The sequence below is a fragment of the Schistocerca americana genome, chromosome 4, assembly GCF_021461395.2.
Source record: "Schistocerca americana isolate TAMUIC-IGC-003095 chromosome 4, iqSchAmer2.1, whole genome shotgun sequence".
NCBI lineage: Eukaryota > Metazoa > Arthropoda > Insecta > Orthoptera > Acrididae > Schistocerca > Schistocerca americana.
In genome coordinates this window covers 777,092,309-777,111,699 of record NC_060122.1, presented here as the reverse complement: position 1 = coordinate 777,111,699, position 19,391 = coordinate 777,092,309, and the positions used below count along the sequence as shown (strand labels likewise).

At 43.6% G+C, this 19,391-nt stretch overlaps 1 protein-coding gene across 1 annotated transcript in view; it reads left to right on the top strand.

The window, feature by feature from the left end:
* The window catches only part of LOC124613795, a 185,909-nt gene extending 170,837 nt beyond the window's left edge, over nucleotides 1–15,072 (top strand). Inside the window, exon 4 of the mRNA XM_047142517.1 lies at nucleotides 14,136–15,072. Coding sequence (XP_046998473.1) covers nucleotides 14,136–14,776 — 641 coding nt within the window. The 3' untranslated portion in view covers nucleotides 14,777–15,072. The remainder of the gene's footprint in view (nucleotides 1–14,135) is intronic.
* Nucleotides 15,073–19,391: the final 4,319 nt, after the last annotated feature.

Genomic DNA, 19,391 nt, shown 5'->3' with positions numbered 1-19,391 from the left:
GTGACCAGATCAAACACAGAACGACTGTACGCCTCTGAGCGACACCTTACTGCTAAGCATCCTCCGCCCGCCTTGACGCACCCTAGCCGAGGACGCGTTCACAGTAGACACTGCAGATGACACTTCAGACACTTCCTGGCAGATACAGAAGAGACGTTCTAAAGAATAGATGTGACGACCTAGACGCACAACCATACCCATAAACAAGCTCATCCATCCAGTGATGGTCATAGTCACAACAGCAGCAACGACTGTGACTACACAACAGGGCAAATGCTCTTAGCGACGCAAGACGCATCACTGCGTACTCATCTACGACCTCACTATGAGAATAATAACAATGACTGATACGTTACGAACGGCACACATCATTACGTTTGTGACACCAAGCGAAACCGAAACTAAATTAAAAAAAGGGAAAACAATGTATATTAAATTTAAGCGTAAAATTTATGAATATATCCCGTAAAATGAATGTGGACCTCCGTATCTAGCCCATCAATTGCTGCCATAACTTCTTTTCATTCTTTTTCTTTATAATATTAGCAATGCAGATTACCGTAAGCTTCGATTAATATACTGTTCAAAAAATTAGAATGACAACATTTTAAACACCTGCATTATTTTTTCAGGAATTTTGGAGCAAAACAGACCTTTTTGCTGGAAAATGAAAGCGTTATTAAAAAGAAATGTAGTTCTGTGCTCAACCGACATGCTGATGCTGTGACCAGAATTTCAACGCAATATCGTAAACCAAAGTGAAAACTCCTTCAATTATGTCATATAAGGCAAAAAAAGAATCATTTCAATATCTGACAGGTTCTCCATATTCCCATATTACTGTCTCACGCCTTCGAGGCAGGTTCCTAACACGTTTGCGAACATTTTCTTGTAGAATTTTTGTGTACTGTTCAATAAGGGCCTCTGCAAGTTGTTCAAGAGTTTGAGGTGCTATAGGATTTGCCCGAAGTTGGCTGCCCAGCATATCCTATAAATGCTCAGTAGGACTGTGGGCACGACAGTCAAACGTCCGAATCGCGAGGTCCTGCGACGTTTCCACGGTGAATGTTGCTGAAAGCGCTCTTGTAGGAGTATAATCTGGAACCCATTACGGCTGAAGTGGGCATAGCAGGACACAGTAGAATCTCGTTGATGTACCTCTGAGTACTAACTCGGCCTCTGAGTACCCGAAGGTACTCACGGCCATCAATTGTGACGCCACACCTCACCATAACAGATCACATCCAAATCTGCCAATTTCCTGGACAGCTGCATCATTATAACGTTCACCACGACGGTCACATACAAGTATACGTCCGTCGCGCCTTGTTAGACGAAAGAGGGACTCGTCTGTAAACAATACATGGCGCCAGTGATGCAGCTGCCAGTGCCTATTGTAAAGAAACTGGTTCTCTACTTCTAAAAAAAAACTTTTAAATAATAAAACATGACCTACACAAGGAATCTGATTACCCCTGTCAGTCGTGGACGAAAAAGAAAAAAATATATTAGGTACTTCAGTACAATTATTATATAGATGCGATAAATCACTTTAACGGAGGCCAAATGAACAATTAAAGTCAATATAATTCCAGTAAACCTGCAAAAGTAAAAACAAATTATTGTAGGGGCCTACATAAACATCGCGCATCTGCTAGATTTTGTTTTGAAGCTGACAGCCAATGAGAAAATACGTGCAGTTTTCAAGCAGTAATGGCGGACAGCATCAGCTGGGAATATACGTAATTTTATGGTAGCTAATTTTACTACACAAAAAATAAAATATGTACTCCCTCCTAAAGAAGTTACAAACAAACATTAAAATAAAATTATAATGAGCAGCAAAATGTTAGAGAAGAATTTTGAAAGAAAATTATTAATTGAACTTTGGCGGGCTCACAACACTGTCAACAAGACGAAATAATGGAAAGAATATTTATTGTAACTAAACAAAATTGAGATGTTGTGACAGTATTTTTAAAATAGTTAATTTAACAGCGATTGTCTTTAATTTTGAAATGAGAGAGAGCGTAATGATTTTCTTTTAATATCTTAACTGTTACTGCAGGCAGTGCGATGACGTCAGCCGTGGTCCGCGCGGACCATGTGTGAAGTGAATCCTGGTTCGTGGCGTGAAGACAATGATGGATCCTCCTGTTTCATTAATATTCCAGTTACGGCGGTGGTCCACGTCTCCGTTGTAGTCGAATCAGCTGGCAGCACTGGCGTGATAATAATAGTTCCAGTATGTGCGTTGTCGTTACGCGCGCGACATTTTATTATTAAAAGTTTATTAATCACGCGGTGCGGGTAGGTCGGAATTATGCAATGTCTTTAGTATTTACGATATATATCCGGTTAATGTTAATACTTCGCACAGTTTTTTCACTGTGTTGCCACAGGAAAACAGTCACATGGATTCATCACTATAACAATCCGTTAAACAGTTCAATTTACGTCGTCGTCTTCAAGACAGTTTGGACGATATAATAAATGTTTCTTGATCAGATCACAGCTCTGTTCTTTTACTTAACCTTTTGGTTTGTTCCACTTTCACAGTTAGTGTCTCCACACGACAATGGTGTCTGCTTCATGGGTAATTGTCACAAGTTCACACAGTTTGTAAAATCGTCACCGCAAACACTCGATATAGTTTTCAGGTTTTACTGTTCACTTAATAATGCACGATCTCCTATTACCACAGCGGACGCACTGTAACTAATTGTTCCTTCGCGTATCACCGTCTTTCACGCCGAAATTTGCAACGTTTTACACCCACGAACCGACCACGATACCACAACAACTCGCACGCTCTCTATCGATAGTCGTTCGCTCTCTCTCTCTGACACAGTACTTCTCCGAGCCTAATCAAAGATTTACAAAGCATATAGAACCAGATCATTCATAGTCGTACAATATAAAATATAAAACAGTAGGAAAATGAATGAAAAAAATTATTGTGTCGTATTAACAAATAGTTTAAATAAATAATACATACATACTATGACAAGGTAATGCACAAAAGAAAAAAGATATTATCGAATTTCGGGGAAGACAATGTCTTTACACTATGTTTCTCAGAAAATTGAAGTCGATCTTTCATCTACATCTACACGTACATTTATACTCCGCAAGCCACCCAACGGTGTGTGGCGGAGGGCACTTCACGTGCCACTGTCATTACCTCCCTTTTCTGTTCCAGTCGCGTATGGTTCGCGGGAAGAACGACTGTCTGAAAGCCTCCGTGCGCGCTCTAATCTCTCTAATTTTACATTCGTGATCTCCTCGGGAGGTGTAAGTAGGGGGAAGCAATATATTCGATACCTCATCCAGAAACGCACCCTCTCGAAACCTGGCGAGCAAGCTACACCGCGATGCAGAGCGCCTCTCTTGCAGAGTCTGCCACTTGAGTTTGTTAAACATCTCCGTAACGCTATCACGGTTACCAAATAACCCTGTGACGAAACGCGCCGCTCTTCTTTGGATCTTCTCTATCCAACCCGATCTGGTACGTATCCCACACTGATGAGCAATATTCAAGTATAGGTCGAACGAGTGTTTTGTAAGCCACCTCCTTTGTTGATGGACTACATTTTCTAAGGACTCTCCCAATGAATCTCAACCTGGTATCCGCCTTACCAACAATTAATTTTATATGATCATTCCACTTCAAATCGTTCCGCACGCATACTCCCAGATATTTTACAGAACTAACTGCTACCAGTGTTTGTTCCGCTATCATATAATCATACAATAAAGGATCCTTCTTTCTATGTATTCGCAATACATTACATTTGTCTATGTTAAGGGTCAGTTGCCACTCCCTGCACCAAGTGCCTATCCGCTGCAGATCTTCCTGCATTTCGCTACAATTTTCTAATGTTGCAACTTCTCTGTATACTACAGCATCATTCGCGAAAAGCCGCATGGAACTTCCGACACTATCTACTAGGTCATTTATATATATTGTGAAAAGCAATGGTCCCATAACACTCCCCTGTGGCACGCCAGAGGTTACTTTAACGTCTGTAGACGTCTCTCCATTGATAACAACATGCTGTGTTCTGTTTGCTAAAAACTCTTCAATCCAGCCACACAGCTGGTCTGATATTCCGTAGGCTCTTTGTTTATCAGGCGACAGTGCGGAACTGTATCGAACGCCTTCCGGAAGTCAAGAAAAATAGCAACTACCTGGGAGCCTGTATCTAATATTTTCTGGGTCTCATGAACAAATAAAGCGAGTTGGGTCTCAAACGATCGCTGTTTCCGGAATCCATGTTGATTCCTACATAGTAGATTCTGGGTTTCCAAAAACGACATGATACTCGAGCAAAAAACATGTTCTAAAATTCTACAACAGATCGGCGTCAGAGATATAGGTCTATAGTTTTGCGCATCTGCTCGACGACCCTTCTTGAAGACTGGGACTACCTGTGCTCTTTTTCAATCATTTGGAACCTTCCGTTAATCTAGAGACTTGCGGTACACGGCTGTTAGAAGGGGGGCAAGTTCTTTCGCTTACTCTGTGTAGAATCGAATCTTTCATGAACAGTTAATCTAGGGACGTGGTGGTAATCTCTTCTTGGTCTTAGGTTGTCCTGTTCGAGTCTGTCGCATATTGTTTGGTCACTGGAGGTAACAATTAACCACATATCGGTCGTGTCTGGTCGATATTTTTCGTTTTGTCACTTGGTCTGGCTTTCCTGTGCATATGCCAGTTTGACGAAATCGTTTCCAAACACTCCCAACAACAAATGAAACCACATTAAGCTCTCTAGACACTTCCTGATTAGTCCAAACTTCCTGGTGTAATATCACTGCCCTGAATACGTTCTGCCTCAGTCATCTGCCACAAAGAGAATGATGAAACGTAGGTAAAGAGTGTAGAGACGCAATCGTTACTAACAACCACTAGATGGCAGAGTGAGACATTGTTCTACCATCTCACTCTCACTCATAGCATGATACATTTGAAAATTAGCGCTTTACCATGCCTTTCAAACGTATTTTTGAGGAATAGTCTCATTACTAGAACATGTTGTAATACTAAGAGAAGCAGCATGTATTTCAATCAACTGCGTACGCCGTACACTCCATCAAATTCCAGTCTCTCTAATTATTATTAGCAGTGTATCTAGCTTCGTTCACTGAATACTATGTTTAGTGTTGCCTTCCTAATTATACACGAAACTTCTTCTTTTGTATACACCTCACCAGTATCTTCAGTGAAGGTTAATATTTACATGCACAGGAGTAATATAACCTTAAATATGAATTTAAATTCTATTGTGTGAATTTAAATTAATGTTTTAATGTTTCGTCCTGTGTTATGTCTAGTTTTGTATATTTTTAAAAACAATTTTTAACTCATGTTGTAGTTATTTTCAGCGAATAAGATTAATTCTTCTTAATAAGCATAACTATGTCTGTAAATGACTATTACTCCTACTTTTGTCTAAAAAAGATTTTTTTATCATCTCTCACTTTTGGTTAGACACAGAGTAGAATGTACTACTGTGGTGGCCCGGTTTACTGTCAAGAAATCATACGTAATGAAATTAGTGCAACAGCAGGGATACCTTTTTGAGTCTGTCTTTCGCATAGACAATTTGAAGCTGTAGTTTTGCACAAAGCATTACACACATTACAACGCAATGTCGTCAAATCATTCTCAGCGTTGTTTATACTGTTGCTGTGAAAGACACAAATATAAAACATTTTTTTTTTAAATTGCGACAAGTAAAAATAACTATCCTGTGCACATAATGTATGAGCGGTGCTCAATAAGTAATGTACCATTTTTTTTTTCTGAAAGCAGGTTGGTTTTATTCGGGATTCTAACACACCATATTGTTTCCCAGTCTTTTGTCTTCAAAACCCTTTTTTTCGACATAATCTCCGTTCAGTGTGACGGCCTTACTGGGATGGCTTGCATGACCACATCATAGCACTCTACTGATCGACGTCGAATCCAACGTCTTCGCCGCGCGGGATTAGCCGAGCGGTCTGATGCGCTCCAGTCTTGGACTGTGCGGCTGGTCCCGGCGGAGGTTCGAGTCCTCCCTCGGGCATGGGTGTGTATGTTTGTCCTTAGGATAATTTAGGTCAAGTAGTGTGTAAGCTTAGGGACTGATGACCTTAGCAGTTAAGTCCCATAAGATTTCACACACATTTGAACATTTTTTTCCAACGTCTTGCTGTATGAATAACCTTTCCGTCATCAACGTCCTGCTTCCCGCAAAGAGCATCCTTCATTGGGCCAAACAGACGTAAGTCGGAAGGTGCGAGATCCGGACTGTAGGATCGATGAACGGTCCTATGCAGTTTTGTGATCCTGTCGAGTGCGCAGGCTTGTGTGAAACCTTGCGTTGTCATGGAGAAGGAGAAGTGCGTTTGCATTTTTGCGGCAACGAGCATCTTGAATCGTTACTTCAGTTTCCAGAGTGTAGAACAATACACTTCTGAATTGATCGTTTTGCCGGGCTCGGTGGCCGTGCGGTTCCAGGCGCTGCAGTCCGTGGGACTGCTACGGTCGCAGGTTCGAGTCCTGCCTCGGGCATGGATGTGTGTGATGTCCTTAGGTTAGTTAGGTTTAAGTAGTTCTAAGTTCTAGGGGACTGATGACCTAAGATGTTAAGTCCCATACTGCTCACAGCCAGAGCCAATTGATCGTTTCAGCAGGAGGGAGGATTTCAAACAGAATTTTTGTAGGAGTTGTGGTGTGACACCACTCCATGAACGGCCGTTTTGTTTCCGACTAGAAGCGATGAACCCATGTTACATCGCCTGTGAAGTTGTTCGACAAAAAATTGTCACGATTAACCTCGTAAGTCGCAAACAATTTCGCACAGATGGTCCTTCGTTGGTCTTTATGGTGTTCTGTTAGGCGGCGAGGAACCCAGCGGCTACACACCGACTAGTAGCCCTATAGGTGGACGAGCGTGTCAGCACCACCAAGAGATACGTCCAGTTGTGCACTGAGGCATTTGATTGTGATCCGTCGATTACGCCGAATGAAAGTGTCCGGACGTTCCAACATTGCAGAAGTCAGAGCTATGCGCTGGATTAAACCTTCATAGCGACTTTGTGTTTAGTCTCCCGCGGTTATCGCGATTATGCTGTTATCCTCTCCTTCCGCGGGTGGCAGCAGCGGTGTGTATCGAGATTTGCACCTTGGACTATCTTTGACCTGGCGCTTATAGTTTCTGGCTGGTCGGTGTGCTAGGAGTCGGTCGGTTGGCGTGGAGCAGCGAGGAATTCTCGGCGGGGCGTAGTTTGGCCGGGGCTCTAAGCGGTGTCGGAGAGTTCTTTTTTTGTTTGTTTGTGGTTTTAGGGCGCAAAACTTCTATGGTCATTAGCGCAGTGTCGGAGAGTGTGGCACTGTTCCCACTGCTGCGAGGTCCGTGGCTCACCGACCCTGGACACGAAAGTTGAGTTTTGATTTCACCTACCAGCAAGTCAAGACTGTTCACATTGTGTAGTTTGGAGTTCGTTGCCGACTGTTGATATATTCCCGCGAGCAAGTTTTCACGTTGCAAAAATTCTAGCCACCCTCCGGAGGAGTTTCACTGTACTTGGTTACTTGAATTGAAGTGCACCAGCGGAATCTTCTGCCTTGTGGCCGTTAACGTTCCGGTTACGTTCAACGTTACGTAGAGCGCCGCCACCTATCGGAACTTCAGGAAACTATAGGGGCTGACGCGGGAATGTTCTCCGATGTCCCACAACAAATTCGGCATTTCTTCAACCGAAATTGGGCGAGAAAGAAAATGTTGTATTACTTACTGAACGTGCCTCGTGTAATAACTGAGAATCGTAACGCCCCTCATTATAAGATTTACAGAGTTTATCAATGGGCCTAAATAGTTCATGGCTTTGAATACATATACCCAATGAATGAGTAAATTGCTTCAAATGGTTTCTTTTTTCGGTAATAGTTGATAGGTTTGCACCCGTCTTTAAATCAAATACACTGGTTTCTGTAGATCGATGTCCCCTGTCTTGAAATTTGCAGACGAATGCCAGTTTTTTTAAAATGATTTGCGGCATAACGTGAATTTTTGGCAGAAAAACAAAGTTTATGGCATTTGTGGGAGGAGAAATTCACGCTTTGTGTTATGAAATTTCGCATGCCGACTGCCATAATGAGAACAATCGAGCAGTATGTGACAGATCTGCCATTCCAGTCTTCTCAATTTGTAGAGGATAAAATTTTGATTCTGTGGTGTTTAGAATACCACCTGTGACCATTTCAAATCTCTATTTTTGCTATTATGTAGCATCGAGCAACTCCGAATTCTGAATGTGATATTATTTTAGGGATCAGTGTAAAATACTATCGTTTGGTATGCTGAGAGGTTTCGCAGGAATGGGACCATTCCTCGACTGCCCCTTCCACAATTATAACTTCCAAGAGCTGTGCACACAGTAAGAGAAGTACAACTTATGTCGTACAAATTGGTGAACTGTATCATTATGCTTGAGTCAGAAATGTCTTCTTATCAAGAGAAATTGCAAATTTTGAGCTGCTTGATGCCGAAATAAGTCAAAATGGTTCAAATGGCTCTGAGCACTATGGGACTTAACATCTGAGGCCATCAGTCCCCTAGAACTTAAACCTAACTAACCCAAGGAAATCACATACATCCATGCCCGAGGCAGGATTCGAACCTGCGACCGTAGCAGTCACGCGGTTCCGGACGAAAGCGCCTAGAGCCGCTCGGCCACTGCGGCCGGCGATGCACTTGTAAATTAAAGAAGTAATAGCTTGTTTCCTAGTTACAGATTTAATGTTGTAGTGTATAGAGGGCACCCCATAAAACTATTTTGATCATAATGTCATTGGTATTATGAAATATGTACCACAGTATCTCTGTTAAAAATTGATCGTAAAGCTACGAAGAATGTTCGTTTGAGGAGGAACTAGCGGAAAAGAAGTGTGTAAATCCTGTAGCTAGAATACATATCAATTCGTCATTATTCGGGTTGCTCAAAAATTTTAGTGTCAGCCCGATTCTTAAAAATTAATGACCAATACACGTGAAACATTGATTTGTAAACTTGGACTTCCTATGGCAACCAGAGCTTATATCCGGTATCTACGTTAACAGGGTGTAACACTAACGGGTTTATGTCACTCTTTCTTAACAACCGACGGTAATAGTTCAGTTTTTTTCTAATAGGTGGAGAATATGATGGGGACCCATAAACTAGTACAATTTTACTAGTCCATGCTCTCTAATTATTACAGCAGAAAAGACTAATTCAAAAAGCTAATCATTCACTTCACTTGGAGTAGTCATAATTTACTTTGCAAAGCAATAAAATAGAACACTGGGCTTAATTAACTTAAGAAAGGAACAATTCATGATAGAAATCAAAACCACGCCATCTTTGAAAAAGAGCTCAACTTATTTGCATTTTTATCACCTGTGAAGCAGGTATACTAGACAGTAATATTTACGCAATCTTGCACTGTAATCCTACAAAACCATATTTCGTAATAGACTAAGGATACTTCAGCAAAATCCTATCCAACTTCACTTAAAAAATCACTGTTAAACACTTGAATGCAAGAATTGTTCATTTAAATCAGGATACTCGGTTTTAGTATCATTTAGGTAAGTACCATGCATAGTTTCGTGATCAGGATAGAAAATATGGTTCTGGACACGGATTTTTACTAAAACAACACACAAATTAACTGGTCCATGCCCATATACATTACTGAATGTATGAAATTGGTGAAGCAGTGGCGAAGATTGATGGCAAGCATCATGGCGGCTAACTGTACTCACGGCTCTTGATGTTCGAATGCTCTATAAAATCTCTTCCTGGCGTCGGATTTTCAACATATTACAGCCATTCCTTTATGCCGAGAATACCAAATAATAGCCAGATCCACATTCGAGGCAAATTCTTTGTAAAGCAGCTTCCAGTCGCCTCTCTTAGGACCATCGAAGTGAACCGTACTACGGCTAGCCACATACTGCGTACCGTTCCCCCACTTCCGCTGCGGGGAGACTTCCCTACAGATTTTACATGTTACAAATACTAGTTCCCTAAGCATGAATCAGCTTTCAATAAACATTTTATTTTTATGAACATACAGATACTATAATAATTTATCATTTTAACATATCCTATTGCTTTTTTCATGTATACGTTACAAAATTCTAATTTTCTTGTCATATATCAAGGAGTTTAAATAAATAAGAGTACACACTCCATAACTGCAGATACACAATTACATGATATAAACCTACTTCTAATTGATATAAGTGTTACAAGGGGCATATGTTCCTCTGAGATGAAGGGTCGGTCTTTTTGTAATATTTATAAATGGTCTGTGGTCGTAGCCTCAGGGGTAAATTTCCTAACATCACATATAAATTTAAAAGTTCCTTTTACCTGAAATTTCTCGCAGTGTCTCTATATAAATCGTAGTAGTTTACCAAGGAAACCCCTTTTGCTTGCTGCACTCCATTTTTAAAGTTTATTCATGTACTCATTTGTGTTTCGCCTCTTTAACACATCCTCTTCAGTGGGTATCCTGGGATATTACTCAATTCTTTTGTTGGCACGTATTGTTTACAAATTTAAAAACAGTTCATGAATGTTATTGTTAGTGATAATACAATACCTGTGTAACTACCTGACAAACAGGCATTGCTCAGGTATTCATTTAGCCTATTTTCTGTATGAAACTAAAACAAACGATGAACTGTGTGTGTAGTGTACAGTTTCCATACGATGCGTACAGCTGCTCTGGGTGTCTACATAGTGATCTTGTAGACGACTCTACCGGAACACCTCTTCATAGCTCTGCAGACGGCTGTTGTTTTCTCCTAAAGCTGTTTGCAATTCGCAGTTGAAAGTTGTCAAAAGCTCTGTCAGGTGTCAGGAATTTCCTTAAGTAGACCTGACTGCAGGAGTGTCTTAACAGTAAGGAGTAAATGCATTAAAGCTTGATGCGCTATGCGGCATTTTTTCACATATGTCAGTGCTTATGACATCACATCTCCTCTTCCTTGTCTCATACAATTAAATAATTTTGTAGGTACAATCAGTGGACTGTGTGTATACTCTCTGCAAAATGTGTTGCGAATAGAGTAATAAATTTAAACGTCATGCATAATGCGTTAGCATTTCAAGCATGTAAGTGTTTATGACGACATTTCTCATGAATTATGTAAGGTAACATGATATAATCTTGTAGGTGTATTTAGTGGAAATAGTGGAGATTCTCTACGAAATGTATTCCGAAAAGAGTTAGTCTCACAGCATTAATAAAATTATACGCAATGCGTGATGCGTTTCTATGTCATTAGTTATCATTTAAAATTGAAGCAGTCACTGGACTATGTGGAAAGTAAGGAACGACCGGTCGCGAAATGGAAACCACGGTGAAAATCAAAAGTTTTGTTTGCAACAGGTAGCTACACCTTCCAGCTACTTCACGAAATGGTCACCACTGCGACTTACACATAAGTCGTAGCGTTGAACCAATTTTCCAATGCCATCGTTATAGAAGGCAGCTTCCCGTCCTTTCTACGCTGGGCTGCGCTCGATGTTTGCGCCAAAATGTTGTCTTTACAGCCAGCGATTCATCTGAGCAGAGATGAAACTCAGAGGGAATGAAATCAGCGATGTACGATGGGCGATCAAATACTTCCCATCGAAAATGCTGCAGGAGCGTACTCACGGCCCCTGCAGTGTGCGGCCGAGAACTGTCAATAAGAAGGAAATGCACGCCAGTTACTTTATGAGGGGTTCCGGGCGAAATCTCTCGGAGCGCCCACATACCTGGCGGAAGATACTAACTACTGGTTATTAAAATTGATACACCACACAGATGACGTGCACCAGGCGCGAAATTTAACCGACAGGAAGAATATGCTGTGATATGCAAATGATTAGCTTTTCAGAGCATTCACACAAGGTTGGCGCCTGTGGCGACACCTACAACGTGCTGACATGAGGAAAGTTTCCAACCGATTCCTCATACACAAACAGCAGTTGACCGGCGTTGCCTGGTGAAACGTTGTTGTGATGCCTCGTGTAAGGAGGAGAAATGCGTATCATCACGTTTCCGACTTTGATAAAGGTCGGATTGTAGCCTATCGCGATTGCGGTTTATCGTATCGCGACATTGCTGCTCCCGTTGATCGATATCCAATGACTGTTAGCAGAATATGGAATCGGTGGGTTCAGAAGGGTAATACGGAACTCCGTGCTGGATCCCAACGGCCTCGTATCACTAGCAGTCGAGATGAAAGGCATCTTATCCGCATGGCTGTAACGGATCGTGCAGCCACGTCTCGATCCCTGAGTCAACAGATGGGGACGTTTGCAAGACGACAACCATCTGCACGAACATTCGACGACGTTTGCAGCAGCATGGACTATCAGCTCGGAGACCATGGCTGCGGTTACCTTTGACGCTGCATCACAGACAGGAGCGCTTGCGATGGTGTACTCAGCGACGGATCTGTGTGCACGAATGGGAAAACGTCATTTTTTCGGATGAATCCAGGTTCTGTTTACAGCATCGTGATGGTCACATCCGTGTTTGGCGACATCGCGGTGAACGCACATTGGAAGTGTGTATTCGTCATCGCCATACTGGCGTATCGCTCGGCGTGATAGTATGGGGTGCCATTGGTTACACGTCTCGGTCACCTCTTGTTCGCATTGACGGCACTTTGGACAGTGGACGTTACATTTCAGATGTGTTACGACCCGTTGCTCTACCCTTCATTCGATCACTGCGAAACCCTTCATTTCAGCAGGATAATGCACGACTGCATGTTGCAGGTCCTGTACGGGCCTTTCGGGATACAGTTAATGTTCGACTGCTGCCCTGGCCAGCACATTCTCCAGATCTGTCACCAATTGAAAACGTCTGGTCAATGGTGGCCGAGCAACTGGCTCGTCACAATACGCCAGTCACTGCTCTTGATGAACTGTGGTGTCGTGTTGAAGCTGCACGGGCAGCTGTACCTATACACGCCATCCAAGCTCTGTTTGACTCAATGCCCAGGCGTATCAAGGCCGTTATTACGGCCAGAGCTGGCTGTTCTGGGTACTGATTTCTCAGGATCTATGCACCCAAATTGCGTGAAAATGTAATCACATGTCAGTTATAGCATAATATATTTGCCCAATGAATACCCGTTTCTCATCTGCATTTCTTCTTGGTGTAGCAATTTTAATGGCCAGTAGTGTATTTTCTAGGCATCTTTGCGCGCTCACCATGCGCGCAGAACTGAGAAGAACGACGTGGGGCTAGCGGCGGGTATCTACTGGAGATACTGCCCAGCACTCCTGTGAAAAGCTTCAGCGGATTTTCACTGTGGTCTCCATTTCGCGACCGATCGTTCCTTACTTTCCGAGTGGCCATTGTCACACATTTTTCTCAGTCTTAAAATTACTATTAATGTTATTAACCTTGAAAGTAAGAAAGGATTCTTGGAGTGCTGGGTTAGAGGAAAAGTATGAGAAGACCTAATTTAGTATACTTCATGCTAATTTGATGTTTATTGCATGCGTCTTTCATGGTGGTACAATGTTGATGGTGAGTGATGTAGTCATGGCGGATGTCATGTAGCCGGTACTCATAATACAATGAGGTGACCAAAATCACAGGATGCCTCGTAATATCGTGTCGAATGTCCTTTTGACCGGCCGGCCGGGGTGGCCGAGCGGTTCTACGCGTTACATTCTGGAACCGCGCGACCGCTATGGTCGCAGGTTCGAATCCTGCCTCGGGTATGGATGTGTGTTATGTCCTTAGGTTAGTTAGGTTTAAGTAGTTCTAGGGGACTGATGACCTCAGATGTTAAGTCCCATAGTGCTCCCAGCCATTTGAACCATTTTGAACCATACCGTATTGACAGTCTGTAACACTCGTTGGGCGGCCGTAATCTTGCCGGACACCTTTCCACCTGGAGAACCTGAGTACAAATGGCAGCTCCGCCAGGGGAAAGCCCTTTTATACCTTGTGTACCCGATACTACGGCCATCTGAATATGTGTATACCAGTATCCTACGAGTGTCACATCATTGTAAATTTGGTATTGTCTTTCACTTACACTCAAAGCCCCTCAGACGTCACAATGTTTATCTGATTGCAGTGCCACCGCAGAACCCGGAACTGGTGCTGAAGAACGGACAGCATATCATTCCCAGGTCCCTGTGGAGCAGTGGCGTGGACCCCATTTCCACCATCCCTCTGCATCACCCGACACCCTACGTGGTCATCGGACACACAGCGGGAGTGCCCTGCGAAGGTGAAGAGGAGTGCTTCAGCAAGTTGCGCGACTATCGCGACGAAAATTACGTAGTGCGGGGCGAGCCCGACATCTCGTACAACTTCCTAATAGACGTGGAAGGCAACATTTACGAGGGCCGCGGCTGGGATGCCGCCAACAACTACGACAGAGAGTGGGTGTTGCGCTGCAACCTCGCAGTGACCTTCCTGGGCGACTTCTCGCACGACAACGCGACGGAGGCGATGGCGCGCTCGCTGCAGCTGCTACTGGAGCTGGGCGTGTCCCAGGGCAAGCTGGACAGCGAGTACCGGCTATTGGCGCACCATCAGGTGGCCAGCACTCTGAGTCCAGCGACCAACGTGCTGAGGCTCGTCGAGACCTGGCCGCACCGCTGCTTGGAACACTGCGGCGTCGGTGTGCAGTGCGTCCGACAAAACTCGACGGACGTCAGCACGACAGCGTCGAGCACCAACGAAAGTGGGGAAAGTTTGAAAAGGAACTAAAAAAATGTTGTAATTTAATCTCAAAGATACAAGAAGAAAATTTGTTCGACTGTTGTACCAGAGGAATACTCTGTAAAACTGTTTTATCCTTGACATCTTGGATATTCTGGAATCCAGCCGGATGTTCGCGTCGTTCTCGCACGATATTTCAACAGCGTGCCTCGCTGTGTTCTTCAGGTGCTACATGAGACTGGTCCTTGGACTAGTTGGTCTGATGGGTATGGATACCCCGGTAGTCGAAGGATCGGATCGACTTCTGTCATCCCTGCCTTCTGTCTGATGATAATGGTAACGGACTGATGAATCTGTGGTCAGCTTGGATTTTTAAGGTATGGATTTTTCTGGGAATGGGATATGGTCGGATTTCGGCGTCTTCTTGGCTTCCTGCGCCCCAATGTGCCGATCACGTTGTAGCTCGGTGAACTCGCCTGACCATGCTTTGCGGCCATTGTCGTCGTTCCCAGCGTCTTGTGGTTGGAATCGGAAGGCTGTTGGCTGCTGTGAAGCAGCCCTCTTCCGATTTTCATCGGAAGTCGGGGCTGCATTCGGCTTGGTGGCTGTCTCAACCTTTTGGGAGGCGGCCAATTCGAGCAACCCTTCCAGGTCCTTGGAGATCCTCACCGCCAGCTTCTTCTTGGGCGGCGGTGGGACTGGATCTGGCTCCGATTCCGTTGTGTCCATGTTCTCTGTGGTCTCCCGCCCCGAGGGGTGGGGGGGGTGGGGGGGGGAGCAGGCGGGGTGGGCCGCAAGGCTTTCGTGGCAGAAGCCACTTGAGCTCGCAGCCGATGGATTTCCCTGTGCGCCGCGGCCAGTTCGTGTCGCAGGGCGGTCCTCTCTGCCGCGAATGCAGCTTTGAGGTCCGCTATTGCGTCTTCCGTGGCCGCACGGAGCTTGTTGTGCGGCACAGCGTCGTCATGGCGGCGTCTATCGGGGGGCGAAGGGGCCCCCCGGTGCTGCTGCTCTGTTCCTGCCACAGGCACTGGCCCACTGCCGGAAAGGTTTCGTCGTCTCTTCTTCCTCTTCTTGTTGCCTCCGTGACCGCAGTTATCGGTCCTTGGGTCGATCGAGTCCAGTATTTATGCCTGGCAGGAGCTGGGCGTTCCATAATCGGTCCGCGCCGAGTCGAGTGTTCCATCTGCGGTCCGCGCCCGCCAGTCTCGGCTTCAACGGACCCATCCAGTCGCGGATGTTCCGACTGTCGTCGGTGCCCGTTTTGGCCGTCCTCAACAGTTGTGGTTGTCATCTGAGGTGTGTCAGACCCGATCTGATATGTTGGGCACTCTATCTCATGACTGTTACTATGATTTCCACTTCTGTTTCGTGCTGGGCGCTCCCTAATCGGTCCGCGCCGCGTCGTGTGTTCCGTCTGAGGTCCGCGCCCGCCAGACGCGGCCACATCGTCCCTCTCTGGTCGCCGGTGTTCCCTCCGCCGTCCGCGCCCGGCCTGGCCGTCTTCTGAAGTCGAGTTCATGATCTGGGGTGTGTCAGATCTGGTCTCTAATGTCCGACACCTTGTCTCACGGCTGTTCTATCGGTCTCCTCTTCTATTTCTTGTAGAAGCCCGGAGTGTCCTGCGTTGAGTTTTCACAAGCTCAAGCGCTGGATTCCAGGCAATGCTGATTTGGTATCCCGAGTCACGATTGATTAGATTGTCTGTGACCTTAATCTCAATGGCTTCTTTAATGACACTGTCCCAAAATTTTGAGGTCTGTGTAACAATCTTAGTGTCATTGTAATCCATTGAATGACCAAGTTCCAGACAGTGCTCTGCTATGGCTGATTTAGTTGCCTGTCTGAGTCTGGTATGTCTCTGGTGTTCTTTACACCTGATGTCCACAGTTCCAGTGGTCTGGCCAATGTATGACATCCCACACTGGGGTGGTATGTTGTAAATACCTGGCTTGCGTAGCCCCACGTCATCTTTTACATTCCTCGGCATAGCCCCAATTTTGGTGGGTGGGCAAAATATGCTCTTGATGTCATATTTCTGGAGAATCCTGCTGATCTTGGCAGAGATAGGTCTGGCGTATGGCAGGTATTGCCTCTTCTGGTTCTTCTTCTGGATCCTTTGGCCAGTTGGCAGGTTGAAGTGCCTTCTGGATATCTCTAGAGGAGTACCCATTCCTTGATAGACAAAGGACTAATTTCGAGATTCTTTTATTACTTCGAGTATTAACTACTTTTTGTTCTGATGTGCTGGCGTAAAGACGTACTGTATAATTTCATGTCTATGTGCGTGTTAAATGAAGGTGTTAAATGATGAAAAGTGTGTTTTATAATTTCTGTCAAGATCAAGCCTAAATCCCATACCAATGTAGTACAAATTATTCTGTTAATTCGAGAAGGCGAATTTTAGATGGAGCGACGATCTTCACGACGGCGCTGCTCAACAATAGAGGTACGTGATTGTGCTCGCTACTTGCCTTTGGTGGCCGCTAAGATTAATTCCGACGTGTTTTTGCCGAGACATTCAGAACCTGCAATCTTCCTTTTCGTATAAAAATTGGAGTCCGATATAAAAAGAAATATTCTTAAACTTAAATAATTGCAATTCTTTTACCCAGGCCACGGGGAATGATAGAACGTACGTGCCTCTACCCTGATTGTACGTTCACAATCTCCGGGTGTGTTATGACGTAATTATTTTACAAAAAAAAAAAAATTGTTAAGACAGATCTTTCTCATCAGATCGCAACCACTCGCACGCGAATGTACGTACCCTCTGAATGTGTCTAGTCAGTCGTGTGCATTGTTCTAAAGCTTTTCTGTTAATATTCAGTGGATTGCATCTCCGCAATTAATTTTTGTTTATGCCGCAAATCGCACTTCACGCGAAGTATTTATTACGCAAGTTTCAGGCTCCATTTAATGTAAAAAATTCCGAAGTACGGCTGACCAGGCAAACCGCTACAATAATTTCATATCTCTACAACTACAATAACACAAAACAACAATAACATAACAGAGAGGGTACGTTACAAGTTGAACTGCAGTAACGACTGTACACTGGGCGTCGCAGTTCTGTCACACCAGATCTTTACCTCGAAAGCTGTGTGCCGGTCTTTTTGTGGTGTTGTAAGTGAACCTATGAGAACGGGTTGATTGGTGAACTTCACATTCGACATAGAACTTGACTAATACCCTGATTTATTCACCACACTCACTGTACAACAAGTGAAATAAATCATGACCTGTCCATGCTGAATCTGAGTCCACTGGGTCCCAAAACTGTATAAGGTAGTCTCACCATAATGTCCTGGGAGCCAAAGCCAAACATCACATACAATACCAAAATCCTACAGTGTCATAATAAGGTACGCATCCAATCCAAATGTCAAAGTTTCTACGATCACTTCAGGCGTTATCACTAGCTGCTTGATCTGAAGTGACCTAGTGCATCCGATTTTGGCCTTGAATTGCAACAGAGACCACCGACAGGCGTACTGCAAGAGCGTCCTATCGCCTACTGCGGTATGTGTCAGTGATTGTGCTGTGTCGACATCGATATACGAGTCAGTATTAGGAACTGACATACGAAACTTGAACCTGCTGGAAAGTGGAGGGAAAGAGGCGAAAGTCTGATTATCGAACGAGAAAATATCGTTTGAACATGATCGACAGCACAACGCACTTGCCTTCGTATTCAGCACAAATTCAGTAATATCACGAATATAGTCTAATGTCATGAATATTCTGTCCATGACGCCAAAACTTAGAGCAAATCCTAAAGCAAGAGAAACTAATTTCATTTTGCTTCCTAGTCTGACGTACTGCAAACAAAACGTCTGCTCGATGATGTCCCATGTGAGCAGCAAATAAACTGAACTTACTTTGAACAACTGTTTAGGAACATATCAAACTTACATGTCCTCAAAGAAAATCTAAGGTAATGGGCCATATTTGGCAAGTATGCCTATGCACTAAGAAGAGGTAGTAATGCGCCGAGAATGAAGCAAAATATTTTCGACAGTGTATCTTTCTGTAAAAGAGTTGAACATCTGTAATAAATATGGACGTTTATTATGCAGATTCAGTAAAGCTATATTTGTGATATGGCTGTAGAAACTGAAAACTGCAAATGGACAGCGTGGGTTCCTTTGCCATTTGAATTCTCCACTGTACTTATAATTAAAGAAATCGTTAAAAAAGAATGTCGAACGGTAATGACTTACTTGAACTAAGCGAAGTTGTCGAGTGTTGCCTATGACTGAAATTTATTCCAAATAAACAAATTAATGATAGCAAAGTTTTATAATTGTGTAACCAGATACAGTGTTTATTTATCCAATGGCAGGTATAATGACGTAATACACAGATGCTATCTCTATCACTCTCATTGCCCATATTATTTACCATATTGAAATTCATCACATATTAGTGAATCATCCAAAAGAATGTTAATAGATTAGTTAATTTTTAAGAAATGTCAGATTGTCAAGCAGAATAAAATTCAGTAACTTGTTCTTTTGTGTTACGTGACATGAAAAATGCAGCATATACTTCTAGCTATATATATGGTGTAAAGTAATTGATCACCGCTGGGTACTCAAGTAAATCTGCTGATAACTATATTTTTCTTCAAGAATAAATGCCGTTTCACAAACCTCTTTCATGC